The 19,670-nt window shown below is 39.1% G+C and overlaps 1 protein-coding gene across 1 annotated transcript in view; it reads left to right on the top strand.

The window, feature by feature from the left end:
- Positions 1–19,670, top strand: part of SGMS2 (sphingomyelin synthase 2) — a 30,153-nt gene extending 10,483 nt beyond the window's left edge. Inside the window, exons 2-6 of the mRNA XM_068187421.1 lie at positions 10,929–11,563; positions 12,282–12,399; positions 14,097–14,250; positions 18,137–18,303; positions 19,029–19,670. Of these exons, the coding sequence (XP_068043522.1) occupies positions 11,109–11,563; positions 12,282–12,399; positions 14,097–14,250; positions 18,137–18,303; positions 19,029–19,232 (1,098 nt within the window). The 5' untranslated portion in view covers positions 10,929–11,108 and the 3' untranslated portion in view covers positions 19,233–19,670. The remainder of the gene's footprint in view (positions 1–10,928; positions 11,564–12,281; positions 12,400–14,096; positions 14,251–18,136; positions 18,304–19,028) is intronic.

Genomic DNA, 19,670 nt, shown 5'->3' with positions numbered 1-19,670 from the left:
CTGCAGTGGCTCTAGCTGCAAAATGGCCATGCAGGAGCAGTTCCTGCAACAGCTGATTTTAGCACAGGTTGTGTTGTGCAAGCCCTTGTCCTGGCCTGCATTTAGCTAGGTAAGTACCTTAAAAAGTGGCCTAGCTTTCTGTAGTGCTATGTTAATGAAAGCTCTTGAAATCCAAGCCACTATTGTGTCTCAATTTCAAGCTATGTTCTAGACAACAATTTTCTCAGATTATGCCCATTTGTCCTAAATTTAGAAGGTTACTTATAAAGCCAGAATGTGATCTGTCCTTGCTGATAGATGCAGATCTCTTAACATATTTGGTATTTTTGAGGAAAACTTATGCAGTAACACAGCAGAAATAGCAGTATGTAATAAGATAGTGCCCTCCTTCATGGAAAAAGACAGTTGGTAGACTAGAATAATTGTTTTTACTGTGCCCTAATTTTGCCAAGTTCTTCATTCTCTTCTTTTGAAACTGCTTGGCACTATTTCCAGTTGAACACTTAGTTCTGTCCTTAGACTTTTGTAACTGATCACGTGGAATTAGTTGATTCACTACTTATTTACTGTACACCATGGCTACTTAGCACACATTCACAACGTCACTGGTCTCAGGGAGTCTAGAGATGAGACTTCATCGTAAACAGTCTTGTCAGCTGCAGATCTGACTGGGGAACAGTTTATAGAACTTGTTTGGCCCTCCATGTTTCAGATAATCTACATGGCACCTCTTTGGCCTCCCTTCCTCTTCCCAAATCAATGTGTATATAGATGTCTGCTGGACATTGGGATAAGAATTCCATAAAATGTTTTTTAGATATTTTTTCTAGACTACTTTCTATTTTAAAGTAAGCTTTAGGGCCTCCCATGAAAATGTGACCAGGAATTGTGATGTATGTTTGTAAATCACTTTTTCCAAATGTCCTTCCTGAAAGACCATTTTTGATCATTTCTTTACTACTTCTGCCCCAAAATTTTTCATGGACAGTAAGACAAAGGTCAGAAGTGGTCCTGGTTTCCAGTCTGTGAGTTTTTTTTTTTCTGTAGAAATAGTCTCTTGACTCAAAATTTTAAGGAATGTTACTTAAACAAAGAAATGGAAAATAAATAATGTTCAGTGCAGCACGCTGTGCTGCTGGTATGAATGCCATTTATCAGGCAGTTTGATGGCTAGCTTGGATTTCCACTTGACATTCAGCCTTGATTGATTTGAGTGATCATTTGCTTGCCTATGCTTCTGAAGATAAGTTCAGTGATGACCAGAAGCCTTCCTTGAGTACAACACATAGTTTAAGGTATGGAAGTTGCTACTTGAGGAACATGATGATGCAGTGTAATATAAATCATTCTGTGTAGATTGAGTCACCTCAGTACTTTCACACCAGGTTTTACCAGCTGGTAGGATAAGATCAATGTAATTTCAGTCATTAATTTCATTTGTACCTTTTTAGTTATGCAGTGTGCATGGGCAAGATGTAGGTGTTACGAAGTAGTTATATGATGTTACAATGAAAGATTTTAATGATGGCTTTTTAGGAGCATTGCTGAAGAGGCTATTTAGCTGTTTTCTTGCAGAAATAGTTTTAATCTCATATTTTTACTAAGTGGGAATTTGAACATCACCAGCTTCCTTATTTCAATCCTTCCTGATTAAATTGGTTATTTAAATCCTTTTTAAAAGCTTTTTAAAAAAGCAATGGAATTCATGAACTATTAGGCAAGAAGGGGAAGACAAATAAATGAAAGTACTGATGTGAATGGTGAAAGCCTCTGTGCTGAGTCTCATGGGTGGCTTGGCATAAATTTCATTATTGCCCTAGTGTTCAATGCAGGGTTGCTCTTACCGAAGGCTGCAGTTCAGCAGGGAATAATGAAGAGAGGTTGTAATTATTTTGGAGATGTTTAGTTATGTTCTTAAATAGTTGCTCTGTGAGGGGCAGTAAAAACACATTAATAGGATTCTTGACCTCTTTTTCTGACCTCTAGGGTGAGGCTGAAATGGAGATAGCAAAATATATGGGAAAGGTATTACAGAAAGGTTTTAGATTATAATTATTATTTTCCACTGCTGCCCCACTGTTAACATCCTTTCAGAAAATGTATTTAATAATGGTACCCTGTGTTGTGGGGAGATAGCTTCCCAGGCAGAAGTGATTCTCCTAAGGAAACGAGTGTTCGTTTCATCAGCCTGTGGGAGAAACAAAAATGAAGAAGGAAGTGTTGAAGTACGTAGTACTTAAGTGTTTAGTATTTAAACACTGTCTTTTCTGAATTAAATAATATAAAAAGGAAATGTTTTCTCTTGCCAGCATAATGTGGAAAGTACTTTCTTCTATTAATAGAAAGCTTTGAGCTAATGGAATATTTGTTGAAGTTTAAAGAAAACTGTGGGACTGCATTGGAAGCTTAGGTTGTGATGCCATTTTTTTAACTGTGTAGTGCTTCAAGTTGGTGTGTAGAACTTCAGTGAGAAACCCAGTTACATATAGAAAGCTTAATATAATTTTGTTTATTGCAAACTGGAAGCTTGAAGAGTATATTATGTAAGGGTTCTTTGCTGCTTTTCTAATCCCCTAAGTAAACATGTCTGGATTGATCATGGTAATTGCTGAAATTGCTCTGTACTCTTGACTTCTTGGTGTTAAATTTACCAGGTTTTGGTTCTGAAAGTATGTCAACAAAATCTAGGGGTGGGGTGGGGGCAGGGAAGTGGTAAGGAAGCATCTAGTGTATGAGCTGGATGTAGATTTGGATGTCTGAGCCTGTAAACAAGCAGCTTGAATGAGAGAGCTGTGTATTCCTGTCTCTAGTTGACTGGGGTTACTGATTGTAATGCACAAGCCTTAGGCTGCTTGGTGGTAGGCATGGCAAGAAGGTAGAGGGGAAGACCAAAATAGGGACTACATCATGTTTCTTGGTGAGTTTTAGTCACTCTGTTTACTGTGAGCAGTAGATGATGTATTATGTCAGCATCATCCCTCTTAACAAATATTCATAAAGCTTTCCAGGCAACTACATCAACACAGAGTTGAGCAAGCTGAAAACTCTTCTTAGGGAGAAGATAGGGGAGCGAGTCATTGATTTTTTTTCCTGACCAGTTTTAACAGTGTGTAGTGTGCTAGACTTCTGTTGTTGGCAAAGAGAGTAAAACATTGGTCAGAATACCGTCAGACAAGGGGGTGTGTGGGTGTGTAGATATGGGTGTTTCTGAAAGGGGATGTTTCTGCTGCTTGAGCTTCTGAACACAGCAAGTGTTGCTGCTATGTACGGAGTCACAATTCATAATGTGCCACATGAACTGAGGGATATGTGAAACCAGCTTATAGTATGATACTAATTAGTTTTAAATATGCCCTGTCCTAAGAACTCATGTGGAGTGAGGATTATAGTCCTATGCTTTGCAAGGACTGTTGTCTGTTTCAGGCTTTTTAAAAAGTGGGTTATGAGTAGGAGCCTCTGTCTACACCTCAGTGCTCAAACTATTCTCTGGATTGTGCAACCTTTATATGTATTATTACTGATATTGTAAAATGCTGTGCAGATTTAAGCAGTTACTGTCCTCTCACTTTAAACTTCTAGGAGGAGGATTCTTGTTGCTGCAGAAAATACACTAGAATGTTCTTATAAATGTGACCTCTTATTTGCTTGTGGGAAAGGCTGTGGTTGTTGTCTGTTTGGACTTCAGCAGGGCCTTTGGCACTGTCTCCCACAGCACACTCCTGGAGAAGCTGGTAGCCCATGGCTGGGACAGGAGCACTCTTTGCTGGGTTAGGAACTGGCTGGATGGCCGGGCCCAGAGAGTGGTGGTGAACAGTGCTGCAGCCAGCTGGGGACAGTCACCAGTGGTGTCCCCTAGGGGTCTCTGCTGGGGCCCGTTCTGGTCAGTATTTTTACTGATGACATGGATGAGGGTGTTGAGTCCTTCATTAGTAAATTTGGGGGCAACACTAAGCTGGGAGCGTGTGTTGATCTGTTGGAAGGTAGGAGGGCTCTGCAGAGAGACCTGGAATGGTTGGATGGATGGGCAGAGTCCAGTGGAATAGAGTTTAATAAGTCCAAGTGCCGAGTCCTGCATTTTGGCCACAATAACCCCCTGCAATGTTATAGGCTGGGGATGGTGTGGCTGGACAGTGCCCAGGCAGAAAGGGACCCTGGGGTACTGGTTGACAGCTGGCTGAACATGAGCCAGCAGTGTGCCCTGGTGGCCAAGAAGGCCAAGGGCATCCTGGCCTGTGTCAGGGATAGTGTGGCCAGCAGGAGCAGGGAGGTCATTTCCCCCCTGTACTCAGCACTGGTGAGGCCACACCTCGAGTGCTGTGTACAGTTCTGGGCCCCTCAGTTCGGGAAGGACGTTGAGACGCTGGAGCACGTCCAGAGGAGGCAACGAGGCTGGTGAGGGGCTTGGAACACAAGCCCTGTGAGGGACAACTGAGGGAGCTGGGGGTGTTTAGCCTGGAGAAAAGGAGACTCAGAGGTGACCTTATCACTCTCTACAATTTCCTGAAGGGTGATTGTAGTCAGGTGGGGGTTGGTCTCTTTCTCCAAGCAGCAGCTGTCAGAATGAGGGGACACAGCTTTAAGCTGTGCCAAGGGAAATATAGGTCGGATATTAGGAAAAAGTTTTTATGGAAAGAATGATAAAGTACTGGAATGGTCTGCCTAGGGAAGTGATGGAGTCACCGTCCCTGGATGTGTTGAAAAAGAGATTGGATGTGGCACTTGGTGCCATGATTTAATTAAGGTTTAAGGGCATGGTTTGGACCTGATGATCTTGAAGGTGTGATTCTGTCGTTTTGGTGTTGGCCCAGCTGCTTTTTGGAAGTAACATAGGGGAAAAACTTGACAGGCAGTATAGTCTTAATAATTACTCAAATATTTTTAGGGTATATTACTGATCAATTTACTGATTATGTAACTTCCTCTTCTAGCTGCCTGATGGCTGATAAGCTGTCGCACAGTCACTTTAAAGCACACATTAGTCACTGTGACTCCTCACTGCCCTGTACTGAAAGTGGTGACTAATCTCTGGGCCTGACTTTCCATTATGAAGCGCAACCTTTACCCTCGGTAACTAGGTGGAGGACTTCACAAAATAGTCTAAAACATTCCTGCCTCCTGTGCTGGGTCCCTGTTACCTCACAGCCAGTGTCTGCAGCTTCTGAGTCAGCTAGGAAAGATTTGAGGCATTTGTTGTGCTGCTAGGCTCTTAACAAATCTTTAGACTTTGCTGTCTCTTTGAGAGGAATCTTGCTTTGGATAGTGGCTCTTAAGCTGTGTCTGTGAAGCTCCAGCAGAATGAAAGGAGAAGCCAGCCTGCACATAAAAGCCTGATCCAGAGGCTTTTTTTGGCACTCATTTTTGGCATTTTGTCTGAAGAAACTGAGGTAGTACAGTGACTTCCATACTTTGTAGAGTGTTTATTATAGGCTTTTCTAATGAATAGAAGAAGGTTATGAGCCAAACATTTTTTTCCAATGTTACAAAATATGCAGTGATAGAGAACCTTTTTTGCCTTTATTCAAAAGCAGCTGATTCAGAGCTTAAATATCACTTCAGGTTAACACACCTTTCTGTGCAGATCTGAAATACTGAAACAGTCTCATTTTGACTTTTGGGTTAAGCAGGAAGAAGACTTGATCTTATTTATCTGGTATAAAGAAGTTGTGAGGGAGTCTTTAGGCTTTAGACTTTAACATTGGAATAACATTAATACTTCTTTCAGTTCTGTTGGAAAGGGATTTAGCAGTGTGCATTGACAGTGAAGGCAGACAACACTGTTCTGAGCTGTATTTAATAGGCACATAGTCATTATTTATAGAGAAGTGATTATTCCTCTCTGCTTAGTACTACTTGGCTGTCAAGAATACTGTATCTGGTTTTTGGTCCATGATCCAGGCAAAACATGAAATGGCAGCAAGCCCAGTAGAGGGACCAGCAAGGTGCTCAGGAGGCTGGAGCACAGGCCTGGGAGGGGAGGGCTGGGGGAGCCTGGGTTGTTTCAGCCTGAAGAGCAGTGTCAGAGTGCCTGACTGCAGCCGCTTCATACCTGCAAGGATGTCATCAGGAGCATGGTGGCCAGGCTCTTCACAGCAGTGGGAAGACGAGATACAAAGGGTGTAACTTCTAATATGAACTAGATACAAAACCAGTAGATTTAACAATTAAAAAAAAACAAGCAAAACAACAAAAATAACAGTCCAGCTTTCACTGTAAGAGCAACCGTGCCGTCAAACAGGCTGCTTGGGGAGGTTGTGTTTCTTTGTAGGCATGAAAAGTACGGCTGGATTGAAACCCTGAGTCACTGCTGATCCTGGCCAGAGGCCCAGGCACCTCCTGAGGTTTCTTCTAACCTGAATGATTGTTTGTTCTGCTGGTTCTACAGATGTGTGACTGGTCATTCTCAAAACACTTGTTTTAGGGAAGACTGTTAACTTGTGAATAAAACCGACTTTGTCATACACATGTGGATTATTTCTGGAACAAGTTACAGTAGCACTAAAAGATAACAAATATTTGACAGCTATTGTGATCTTGTTTCTTGTAGGATAAGGGTAATAATCACAAGGAAGATCTAGCCATGTCACGGTGTCACCCTTAAAGGACATCAGACTCTTAGTTACCAAATAGAGTCCTTCGGAGTCTGGGGACCAAACAGTTCAAGAGTTTGAAGATGCCTTCATGCAGTTAAGGCAAACCTACTTAGCAGTGTTCAAAATTATAAAAGAGCTTAAAGACCCTTTTTTATAAAAAGTTAACATTTACTGAAAGCAGTGTAATAATATGATGATAATGAACAGTACTTCTGTAATCCAGCTTTGTTTCACTTGCAGTTCTTTAGCATCACAGCAGTTTTCTTCTGGAGGTTTTGGGTGGTGATGAGATCTTTTCTTCCTTCCAGCAGTCTGCATGCTGTGAGATGTACATATAGCCTGAAAGAAGGGAGAGATCTGGAATGCTTTAAAAAATAAAAATGAAGGAGAAACCTCTAAAAGCAAGTTTTTGTTCCTTGCTGTCTAGAGAAGTGATAACCTGGCTTCTTTTTTAGTTCTAGTTCTATAGGTATTCCTAAAAATTTAACTGATCAAAACACAAGCTAGCTAACAATTGTCCCCCAGTAACTGTGATACAGATAAGTTACTTCAAATTGTACTTTGTTTGCAGACGCTTTTTCTTCAGTTACCAGATACAAGAATACAGCTGTAGCAAATGTTTGAGCCAGCCTTAACAAAAGTGAATGAGCTATAAAATAGCACTATCAGAAATCTTTTCCATTTTGTATATGAAAGTATATCTTCTCTTAATGTCAGAATAGCTCAGTCTCACTGTTTTGGATACTCTTGTTCAAATAGTATTGAAACAGCAGGTTAAGAACTGCTTATTTGAAAGCCCTGTGCAACTTGTGACTATCCAGTCCTTCATAAATTATAGAAATTAAAGTATTTTGAGAAATGCTGAAGTTCCAATACTGATGAGAAATACCGTTTGGGAGCTAACTTTATGTGAAAATGACCTTTAGATGAAAATCGGATGACTAACAAGCTAAATAAAACTCTGTTATTCTTAAGTTCTAGCATAAAGAGCCAATTGCAGACATGCTTTCTGGTGCTTGTCTCAAAGCTGTGCCCCCCATCAACTATTTTCTTTCAAATGACAATCAAATGAGGATGCCGAAAACTAAGGGATGCTATTTGCATGGGGGCAGGTAGGAGCTCAGGATAAAATATTAGGACATTTCTTCTTTTAGCATCTTTTTAATTCTAAAGACTTTCTTTGAAATATGTTGTTCCTTGAGGCAGTTATGATTTCTGCTGTAAAGTTGCTGCTTAAGAAGCTCTGCTTCTTGATAAGGTAACATTTAATTTTAGAAGGTATAGAAGTGGTTCCAAAAAGAAAAAATTGTTACTAAAACTTGGAGGTATCCCTTATAGGAATTTTATTTATACTTTTGGGTTACTTGGCCAGTTTTTTGTGAATTTGAGACTTCCCCAGTAGTTGCTCCCTATTTTAGAGCAATTTAGTGTGCTTTTCAGACCTAAGTGTTGGCAAGATGGTGAGATCTAAGCATTGCTGCTTGGTTGCTGAAGAATTCTAAGGCTTTCTATTTGTGGGCATCTTCTGGTTTTGATATGGGGATGTTTTGGAATTGACAAAAAAACCAAATGGATATTTTATCAAAAGGACAGCATGAAGCTAAAAGGAACCACACCACTTATGGGTATGTGAATGGATATTTGAACTGTGGGCAGGAACTTGGCAGAAGAACCTGTGCACTTCTGGGCAGTTCCTTTTACAGCCAGTAGCAGAGGATGATAAGACTGTTGGTGTTCTGTATCTGTCACTTCTCTGGCCAGTCAGATTGGCAGAAAGGGGCTGAGAGCTTCAAGGGAGACTTTTGTCTTTTTCATCAATAGAGTTGCTAATTTCTTTTAGAATATGGGAGAAGGAGGTTGAAAAGTTACTATAAAGGGAAGCACTTACCTTCTTACAGACCACTCATCAGATGATGTATAGCACCTTTAATTATCAATGTAAACAAACGTTTGGCTGCAGTATGCACTCTGCCTGAAATAATCTTGATGAGCCATCAGAAGTGGTAGATCAATATGCCTTACAATCCATTTAAAAGTACCAGGAAGGAACACAACTTTCTCCTGCAAGCTGTAGCTATAATTGTTTTGCTTAATAAGTTAATATGAGAACATGAGCACTGCTCTACTTTTTAGATTCTTATGTTATTGTTCATCTGTACTTCAGATACTCTTTGATCTTCAGGCCTTACTTGGATGTCATTAAACATATGACAGTAAAATCTTTCACTTATGTCACTAGGCACACTAGGTTAGGTATTTGTGGGGAAGAGAAGGAAATAACTAAGGTAGTTTGCGCTCAGTTTATACATAATTCTAATAATGTTTCAACTGCACAGGATGTAAAATTTACCAGGTTTTGCTGATTGCTGCCTTAGTGGCTGCTATATGTAACATAATGGTGAGAAGTGGGGTCTTGACTTAGTAGATGAATGTTAGGTACGTACATTCCAAAACAGAAGCAATTAGGTTCAGTTTTTTTTCTCTACTGTCACTAAGGGGTTCTGTCATTTAAGATTGAAGCATTAAGTAGATTGAAGGAATAGAAGAGTGTGTGTGTTAAAAAAAAGACTTGTGAAAGCTGAAACATTATTTTGGTATAGTTCTGAGTAAGACTGTTGCTTTTGTAGATGCTCTAAAAGGGTGTTTTTAGTTGTAGGAAGTATCAGAAGTTGTTGCCTGGATCATGGGTTAAACATGCCCTTTTCTTAGAGATGCAGAGATCACAATGTGATTGGTAAGAGGGAGAAAAAGCATCAAAAATCACTTGTTTTCTTGGGTGTTTGTTTGTATGTGTTGTGTATGGTTAGTTATCATACACTTATTGATCAGGAATTTAGAGAAGGTCAACCAGTGACAATGGATTTCAGAAACACTGCTGGGGGATAAATTTAGAAATGCTTCTCAGCTATTTCAGTATTATTTGTATGAGTCTCATATTTGGGATCTGAACTTTTACCTCTTCTCTTTTTCAGTGGTTGGAGCAGCACCCAGGAAATCAGTGAGATTTATGTGCTGACCATGTTAAATGTCATCTCTGTTTGGGTGGGATGAGGCTGGAAGGACCAAAACACAATCACTTGACTTTGCAGGCTCTTGTTGGTTTAGATTGTCCTGTAAGCAGGTGGCATGTTCTTAAGCAAGTCCTGTGGTGTATGGTTAGGTGTATGACGACTTAATTGTACACAAAGCATGGCAGACTAGCAGCCTGTGTTGGCATGCAGATACTTGAGGGGGGTAGCAGTGCTGAACTTCTCTTGCAGGAACCACTAAAATAAGAGAGAATCACAATTTACTGGTAGATGGGGAGCAATTTGTACTTGGTAATACTATTTTTGTCATAGGAGCTGAATAGAGTAAGAAAGATACATCACAGCTATGGTAAGTAGTTTCACAGAACTTTAAAGATGGAGAAAAGGCCTTTATTTTTACTAGTGAGATGGCTATTTGCTAGAGATGAACTTCATTCTTTGTTCCTTGTAGAAAAACTTGTTATAAAACATATGCACTTACTTGTTTGTTTTTTAGCTCGCAAAACTTTTATGAATTAGCCAATGCAGCCTGAAATAAATCCTGAGTAATAATGACTCTATTTGTTTCTGTTTGAAAACCGTCTAAATAGATTTGTTTTTAAAGTAGCTAAAGGACAAACACAGGTTCATTTTTCATCTGTTCTGTGTGTACTGTATCATAACTAAGAATTGAATCCAGGGGTATATTTCTCAGTTATCTGAAATTTCAGACATTTAGTGGGCTATATAAATGCATTTTTGACTTGATGGAATACTCATTTAGATCTAATGAAATTTAATGGAGCTATCTATTGAATAGATTTTCTGGATGAATCTAAATTAATTTATGCCCTACAAAATTGAATTCTGTACTGCCCTTCTGTTTTTTGTCCTATCACCTGAACTGACAAGATTTGTCTGATCTATATGGACAACCCATATTAATATCTGTAGCAACCCTATGGTCAAAACCAGGATATTTTGCATGGAATATCTCTAAGCAGTAAAATTCAATGTTGCTGCAGATATGGATTAGCCTTAATTCTGATAACTGATTAAGCAAGTGATGTCATGATCATTAAAGTCTGTGGATCTTGTCCTTTAAAAAAACCCAAGCCTAAGTTGGTACTAGTTCTTAAACTGATACAAGATTTATCAAGTAGGAGTTGGCTTGAATTATTTCACAGTAATTTGCCTTTTGACTGTGTTTCTAAGTAGACTTGGATGGAATTGAAATACTTAAAAATGCCTGTTCTGAGAATGTTTTGTTCACTGTCACATTACTAGTTATGAAGGCCTTCAGTATCTGTTTTGGTGTTTTTTTTTGCAGATGATTCAGCTCTAGAAGAAAGATTTGTCTTCACAAATTCCTTTGAAAGCACAATGGATGCATTTTAGAGTTCTACAGAAGTCATCTAGGAACAAGAACATTGGACTTTGAGGAATAACAGAGTTCAGAGAGCCCAGAAATTGGTCACTAATAAAGCCTCTTTGGCCATACAGCTTGGAAATGAGTACCATTGAGACAGCAAAGCTTGAAGAGCACATGGAGGGTCAGCCAAATGAGACTTCTAATGGCTACTCAAGACCTACTCTCTCAGTCAGTGAAGAGAACAAAAATGGCACTAGCAAACCAAAGGGCTTGTCTAATGGCTTGCGAAAAACAGCAAAGAAATATCCCGATTACATCCAGATTGCTATGCCTGCTGAATCTAGGAACAAATTTCCTCTGGAATGGTGGAAAACAGGCATTGCTTTTGTCTATGCTCTCTTCAACTTGATTTTAACAACTGTCATGATCACTGTGGTCCATGAGAGAGTACCTCCAAAGGAGCTAAGCCCTCCCTTGCCTGACAAATTTTTTGATTACATTGATCGTGTGAAATGGGCTTTTTCTGTATCAGAAATAAATGGAATGATACTGCTTGGCTTATGGATATTCCAGTGGTTGTTTCTTAGATACAAGTAAGTTAGCAATATTTTTTTTTCTCTGCTGTATGTTTACATGGCTCATTTTGGGTAGAAGAAAAAAATCCTTAACAATATTGTAGAATAGGGCTGGCAGGAAAATAACAAAGGGATGGCTTGTTTACAAAATGTTCTAGTGTCTATGGAGGATATGGAAATACAGGTTTTCTGATTATTGAATAATGTCTTTGAATTCTGAACTTCTGATGCCTATGTTGTACTAGTCAAGTTTATTCTGAGATTGGGCTTTTCAAAATGTGTTTACTGACCTGGGGATGTTTAAATTGGAGAAATCACGATGGTGTACGAATCTCATCCAAATTTGAGGAAGAACCCACTGTCCTCTACAGCTAAATAGAAGTTTTCTCCTGTGTCTTTCTTAAACTATATATATTTAAGTCAAGAATGGGGTTATAGTATGGGACTAAAAAGAAAGGTCACTGAGTTGAGGAAAACTCAGTGGCTGCACCTGTAAGTTAGACTGAGTCCATCTTAAATTGGTGGGAGCTTCACACTATAAGGAGTCACAGGACTAAAAGCTGAAGAAGGATGTTTTAGTACTTGATTCAGAGAAGTGTGTGCTGAAGAGCTGGGGTGGAGCTGCTCTTTCATTCTAAGGATTCATCTAGCTAATGAAGCTAGAGCTCCATAACTGTTGAATATTCTGCATGTAAGCTTTGCACTCAATCTGTTTCCCCCCTTTCCTTACTTTCAGATCAATAGTGGGACGCAGGTTCTTTTTCATAATAGGAACTTTGTATCTGTACCGCTGTATTACCATGTATGTTACCACTTTACCTGTGCCTGGAATGCATTTTCAGTGTGCGCCAAAGGTAAGAGTCTTTGCCTCTTGCTTCTTGCCTTAAGTCTCTGCATCGGTCCTGATGGCTCCTTAGATCAAACAGAAGGCAATGTTTCAGGTATTACTAAATAAGACAAATTACTTTTAATTGATGTCTTCAAAAACATAGGTAGTGATAAACCAAAACTTGTGTGATAACAGAGCCTCAAATTGTTGATGCAGTTGAGTGCTCCCTTTCAGAACATCTTAGGTCGAAATAGTGCTGCTACTAAATCAATCAACTTGATTCTGAGGCTCAAGCTAATCACTCTTAATACTGTAGCAGTATTTTTTTCTTACATGGTAGGATATCCAAGGTCAGTACTGGAATTCATAGGCTGATAAGCAAGCTTGTGTTGCTGTATCTCTTTAAAAACCCACACTGTTATGTACTTTGCCTAGTTTCTCACACTATTTGGTCAAGACCTTTTGCAATACCTGAGGTCAGCTGCCTGTCTCTGCTTCCAACCTGCAAAATGTATAAGAATGTGACTTAAACAAGTTCAGCTGCGTAAATGAGCTGATACATACAGAGACATGCATGTGCTAATAGTGTTACAAAAGTATTTTAAAAATTTAATGACAGTGGAGTTAAGTGGTGACATAAAGGAGTTGTTACTCCCACTTTAGGTTACTAATAAAAAGTTGTAGACTTAAAATTCCTTGGAACAAACTCTGTTGTGTTAGCTGTACTAAAAAAAAGTATTGCCAGTTTAGTGGGGGGATAAATTTGCCGCCTCTTGGGTAAGATTTCTAGTCTTGAGTTACAGCATCATGGCTGTTGTCTTCTACATTGAGACAACTTGGGGATATAGTGGGTTAGTTACTTCTCTTATGAATCAGTGTCTATTTGAAAATGTTTTATTTAAGTGCCCCTATTGTAAAGATTTAATGATTTTTTTCTAACAGCTTGGGGAATTACTATGTAATAGACAGTGTATTGAGGAGTGAGAACAGGTAATCAAAGGAAAATGAAAATGTCTCTGCTGAAAGTGCATTTTGCTAGCATGAAACCAGGATTAATTACTTGAACTCTGGAAAAACACTTTATAATTCTTCTGGATTTTTTTGTCATATGTGGCCATTTTTCTGATTATGGAAAACAGTTACCCATTTTTCTTGGGGTTTTTTGTAGAGTTAATTTAAAACAGGTAGATTAAACTGCCTAGTATCTATAAGAAATCAAAAGCTGGTCCTAATACTTGCTTTAAAAATGTACATCCTCCAAATATGAGTTAATTCCTGACTGAGTTTGTAACTAAATCTGAAATAAAGCAAGTTTGAAGTTTTTACTCAGTAGAAATACTGGTCAGCTCTGAACAGAAAAACAGAATTGGTATGCAAGGTTGTACCAGTTTCTAATGGGTTTCATTGATACTGTCAACTGCTGCTTTGAGAGATCCAACTTTACAAATTTTTAATGTTTACCTTTGCAGTATATTCTGCATTTCATTCTCATACAATGCATATTTTAAAATAATCAGGGAAAGTATAGACAGAATGCTAGTGTTACCAAACTGATCTTTATCACCTGTCAACTTTGAAACGCATGCTTATTTAAGAATATATAAAAGAAACTTGAAACAAATTAAGATAATTTGTCCTTTTATCCCCGTCTCCATGACTCTACGTGTGTTTGGGCAAGAAATTTACTTGAGTCACTTATTATACTTCTTTCTGGTGTTCTAGTTGAATGGAGACTCTCAGGCAAAGGTTCAGAGAATCCTGCGACTGATTTCTGGTGGTGGTCTGTCCATAACTGGATCACACATCCTGTGTGGAGACTTCCTGTTTAGTGGACACACTGTAGTATTAACGCTGGTCTATCTGTTCATCAAAGAGTGTAAGTGATTGTATTCCAATGCACTTTCTTTTCATATTTGTTATACCGGGAAAACAAATGATAAAAGTACGTGCAAAACTACTGCCCTCCAAAAGTTACTCGTCAGTTGTACACAGACTGTATTTACATGGATTTGAAACACAAATTGAATAGAAATGGAACTGTGGCTGTAGTAAAATCATAAAGTAGCTAAGATTGGAAGGGACCACTGTAGGTTATCTAGCCCAACCTTTCTGCTCAAGCAGATTTCCGTAGAGTACATTGCACAGGATTGTGCCCAGACAGTTCTTGAATGTTTCCAGTGAGAGACTTCATAGCCTCTCAGGGCAATCTGTTCCAGTGCATGGTCACCTGCATAGTAAACAAGTTCTTCCTGCCTTTAGGTAGAACTTCCTGTGCATCATTTCCTGCTTGATGCTTCTTGTCCTATTGCTTGACACCTATGAGAAGGGCCTGGTTCTGTCCTCTTGACACCTTCCATTCACATATTTAGACACATTGATGAGGTTTCCTCTCAACTTCTCCAGTCTAAGCAGGCCTGTTTTCCTCTGTTGCTCCTCATAAGAGAGGTGCTCCAGTTTCCTAATCATCCTCATAGCCCTCCATTGGACTTGCTCCACATCTGTCTTGTACTAGGGTGCCTGGAAGTCCAGATTTTCCTCACCAGGCTGAGCAAAGGGTCAGGACTACCTCCAACCTGCTGGCAATGATCTTACTAATACACCCTAGGCTACTCTGCCCTCTTTGGCCATGAGGGCACTGTTCATGGACAGCTTGGCCACCAGGACCTCTAGGTATTTAGCATATGTGCTTTCCAGCAGGTTGGCGCCCACCCTGTAGTGGTGCAGCAGGTTCTTCCATCCAGGTGCAAGACCCTGAACCTGCTCTTGCTGAGTTTCAAAAGGTTTTGCTCTGCCCATTCCTTCAGTGTGTGTGATTTTTTTTTGAAGGGCAGCACAGCACCACTCCTCTGAGCTTTGTAACCTCATCAGACTTGCTGAGGATGAATTCTATCCCTTCATCTAAGTTGTTGATGAGTACATTTAACAATACTAGGCCTGGTATGAACCTTTGGGTTGTTTGACTGTGCCAGTGATTAAAAACCCTCCAAGTTCTGCCATTCAGCCAGTTCAGTTCACCCTCCCTAATTGTCCAGCCTTGCCTGTTAGGATATCATGGCAGACAGTGTCAGAAGTCTTGCTTGAAATTCACATGGATAACATCCAGTTGTCTCCTGTTATCTATCCAGCCAGTTGTCCAGATTTTAAAGGCTATCAGGCTGGTTAAGCATGACTTCCCTATGGTGAATCCATGCTAACTACTCCTGACAACATGCTTAGTCATGACCTCAAGGGTGAACTGTTCCATCACCTTCCTAGGGATTGTGGTAAGGCTGACTAAAAGTGTTATGGGCTTTAATTAAAGGCTAAATGTGGCTAAACATGTCACCTCTATCTTTATATAAGTGTTTATTGCTTGATTAAAACAAGATCACTTTTCATCACTTGTTGACAAGTGATTTAAATTTTGGATAAAACATGCTGTTGTAATTGTGCACACTAGCTCTGCAGTTTAGCTGCAGGAGGTTGTAGGGAATTTTGTGGCTTGAGCACAGCATCATTGCACACTTACACTGCACCTAGAAGCAAAATTAATTTTCTCAGGTGTGCTGTACATTAGTTACTGCAAGCAATGAAAAGTTAATTTATGATCTTTGGATGTCTTGTGTATGAGTTGTCTTACTTAATGCTTCTTGTAGCTGATAAGAATTTGGCAAGCATGCAGAAGATGCAGTTATGGTTTCTCCCTTTACTTTACATTGCTCTGGGGCATGGGAGGAAAAATCTTCTGTGCTGCACCGAGAGAATCTATTAAAGTGTTAAAGAACTTAGCACTGACTTCTAAATCTAATATATAGTAAGCAGTGCTTCTACCCTGGGAGCTTGGCCACTCAGGAATATGTAGTGGAGAGTTCCCTTCTCAGTTCGCATGTTTGGAGTTGGAATCTTTTCTCCTGTTGTTGTATCCCAAACTATGCAAATGCTAGCTTGGCTCATGGGAATATAATTCTCACTGAAAAGAAAAATAAGACTAACCAGCATTAGTCTGATGCCTTCCTTTTATTAAAATAGTGAGAAAACAAGGTGCTGCAGTGCTGCATTCTGCCTTAAACAAAAAGCACAATATAAAAGGGCCTCTTGAATGTGATAGACTCCAAATCACGGATTTGAGATGCCCTTTTTTGAACAGTGATTCAAGATGCTGATTATAGTCTGATGATTCTTAGGCCTAGGTCTTTCCTGTGATGTGAATATTACTGGGGGAATGGCGTTTGTAACTCATCAAAATTACCAGAGCAATATAAGGAAAATAGCCTAATAACAGAGTTTGTTTGCCTTGTTTTGTCTGTTATGTTGTATTTTAATGCTATTCATGTACTCAGTTGTGCCAGGAAAGATGAAGACAACCCAATATTTTCTGGGCTAATTTCTTCTGTACTTTGTATTATAAAGGATTGGTGCAATTTTATTATACAAGTTTTTGTAATAAGCTCTTTGCTGCCTAATTGTTAGGCATATATTTCACTGAAATTGTGCTCTGTGAGAAATGCATATCTTTCCATTTTTCAACCTCCCATATAATGATCAAAATGTTATCTGAACCAGGACATAAACCCTATAATTGCTCTGAGTTGGAAGCTGCTTGTGGCAGTCTTTTTGCTCTTTCAGTAACTTATCTTTGGTGTAAGATGCATTCTGAGGTTTTTGTCTGGCTTAGTAGAGTTTTTGCTCTGCTTTTCTCTTACGTTCATATTCTGCCATTTTTTACTTATTCTCTGCACACCACATTTTTCACCAGTTTAGTTATTCTTATTTTTAGCCTTGGTAGTCTGTCTTGCTCAGTGCTGTTTTCATCAACTTCTTGAGATTACTTGGCTTCTTATCTTAAAAAAAAAAAAATCAAAACCAAAAAAAAACCAGTAGATGGGAATCTGTCTGCGGGGTTTTGGGGAGAGTTAAGAGAATTTGTTTTGACACTTGTACCAAAAAGTGGCACTACAGTTACTGTTTTGCACAGGCCTATGAGAGCCTACTGGGTAGGCTTGTTGAGATCAGTAACTTTTCTGTTGGTATTGTGTAAAGGCTGACCATTGCCCCACAAGGCAAGAGGTGCCAAAACCTCCCACTGTGAGTGAAATGAAGCCAGTTAGACTGTCAGAAGTTATGAATGATCATTGTGACACTCAGGGCATTTTTTCAATGGGGAAAGACTTACAGGAGAACTTTTCCACTGAGGTGGCTGAAATGCATTTTGAATAGCTTCGCTCCCATTTGTTAAATCCTTTTCTGTACAGTGTATTTTGTTTCATAGAACTGGGGCTTTGTGCAAATTAATTGAAATTTTCTTGAAGCATCAGTTCTTAAAAACCTAAGAATTGAGTGTCTTTCTGTTTAATTTGTGATCTCTGCTCAGGTTGTATCAATTCTAGAGACTTGAGTTTACTTGAATATAGACTGAAAAGATTAAATACAACCAAGTTAAATAACCAAAGTGTATGCTTTAACTCAATTTTGTCTCTTCCTCTGCACCCTAAATCCTGGAAATGATTTAACTGGAGAACTTAATTTGACTAGAAAATGGGTGGCAGTGTTGTCTAACTAACCCATCTTGTGCTCACCTTAAAAAGTAAGAGCACCTCAGTAAGTTTGCATAATTTATTATGTAGATTCATACAAATCAAAACAGGGGATCTGTACCAGTGTGATATCAGTTATGTTTTCAAATTTAGCAGCCTTAATTTTCTTATCTTTTCCCCTTTTGTGGATTATTAGAATAACAGATGGCTTTTTGTTGTTATTTTCCCCATCACCTCCCTGTCTCACAGATTCACCACGTCATTTCTGGTGGTATCACTTAATCTGCTGGCTGATGAGTGCTGCTGGCATCATTTGTATCCTGGTTGCTCATGAACACTATACCGTAGATGTCATCATTGCCTACTATATCACCACGCGGCTCTTCTGGTGGTACCACTCCATGGCTAATGAAAAGGTGAGTGGCCTTCACGATCCTAGCCTGCATTTGTTAAAATTGCCAGAAGGTTGAAGTTAGTTCATAATTTCAGAATAAAAATAGATGTTCCATATTGAAGTTTAAACAGAAGGAGTTTCACTTCATTGTTATTTAAGTAAATAATATTAATTTGTCTTAAAAGTATTTTTGTGCCTTTGCAGTTTTAATGCTGTCGTTGATGTATAGAATAACCCTTTGTCTCACCTTATGAGTAAATAATAGTTTAGTAATAAAAGTTCTGGACACCTGAAATTACCTAGACAGTCCTACAATTCTAATGACAATTCTTGCGTAAATGTCTTTAAAGGTACACTATTCAGGAGGTTTCTGCTGCTGTTGTTTCAACAGCACTTTCAAGTAGAAGCATAACTCTTAAGCCCATTTAATCTAATTCTCAGCTATTACTCATCAGTGGAAACATAACATGCCTGAAAGCAATCCTATTGAAAAAGGCTTGAGTGCTTTGTTGCCCCAAATTTTGCACAGCAACAAAGCATCCCTTTGTGGTAGAGATGCTTAGTTTGTCGTATGTATTTGGACAATAATGTCTGTCTCAATTCTGTGTTTCTAGGCTAAATACTCACTCTCTTTGCAGAAATGCATGCAAATGCATTGCATTTTTGCTGTTGTCTTGACTCAGTGTAATTGATTATAAGCCTTTAAACTGACTGCCTTTTCCTCTTTACATGCTTGTGCCAATACAGACTTTAAAGGTGTCTTCGCAGATGAATTTTCTCTCTCGAGCATGGTGGTATCCAATATTTTATTTCTTCGAGAAGAATGTGCAAGGCTCTGTTCCTTGCAGTTTTTCCTGGCCAATATCTTGGCCTCCCAGCTGCTTCAAATCTTCATGCAAAAAATATTCACGGGTTCAGAAGACAGGAGAGGACAATGAAAAATCTACCTGAAGAAAGGAAGGAAAGCATCTGCTTTTTTTTTGTCTTTTTTACCAAAACATTAATGCTGTAACCAAAGCTCTTAAGAAGACTGTAACTGAAGAAGTGGACCAAGCTTCTGTGCAATTGATGGAAAGACAGTTGTAGACACATATATTGCATTCCAGATGTTTTCCTCTCATCTGGCTGTACAGACCTATTCTACTCTTCAGTGCTAATGAAATGCACCACTGATGGGTTTTTTTTATTAAAGAAAAAATGGAGAATGACTGTGCTTTATTAATAAGATAGAGGTGCCAAAGACCACAGTATCTTCCATTACTATCGCTCATCCACAGAAGCACCCAAAAGTCTCATCTTCAGAGCTCTGGTGTGCGTAAGGGCAAAAACATGCTAACATGTATAGGCACGATATTGGTGTATTGAGGTGTATAAAAAAATAACACAATT

The sequence above is a fragment of the Anomalospiza imberbis genome, chromosome 4 (genome assembly GCF_031753505.1).
Source record: "Anomalospiza imberbis isolate Cuckoo-Finch-1a 21T00152 chromosome 4, ASM3175350v1, whole genome shotgun sequence".
Lineage (NCBI taxonomy): Eukaryota > Metazoa > Chordata > Aves > Passeriformes > Viduidae > Anomalospiza > Anomalospiza imberbis.
Note: the sequence above shows the minus strand (reverse complement) of the source record. Positions and strands in the feature narration are given on the sequence as shown.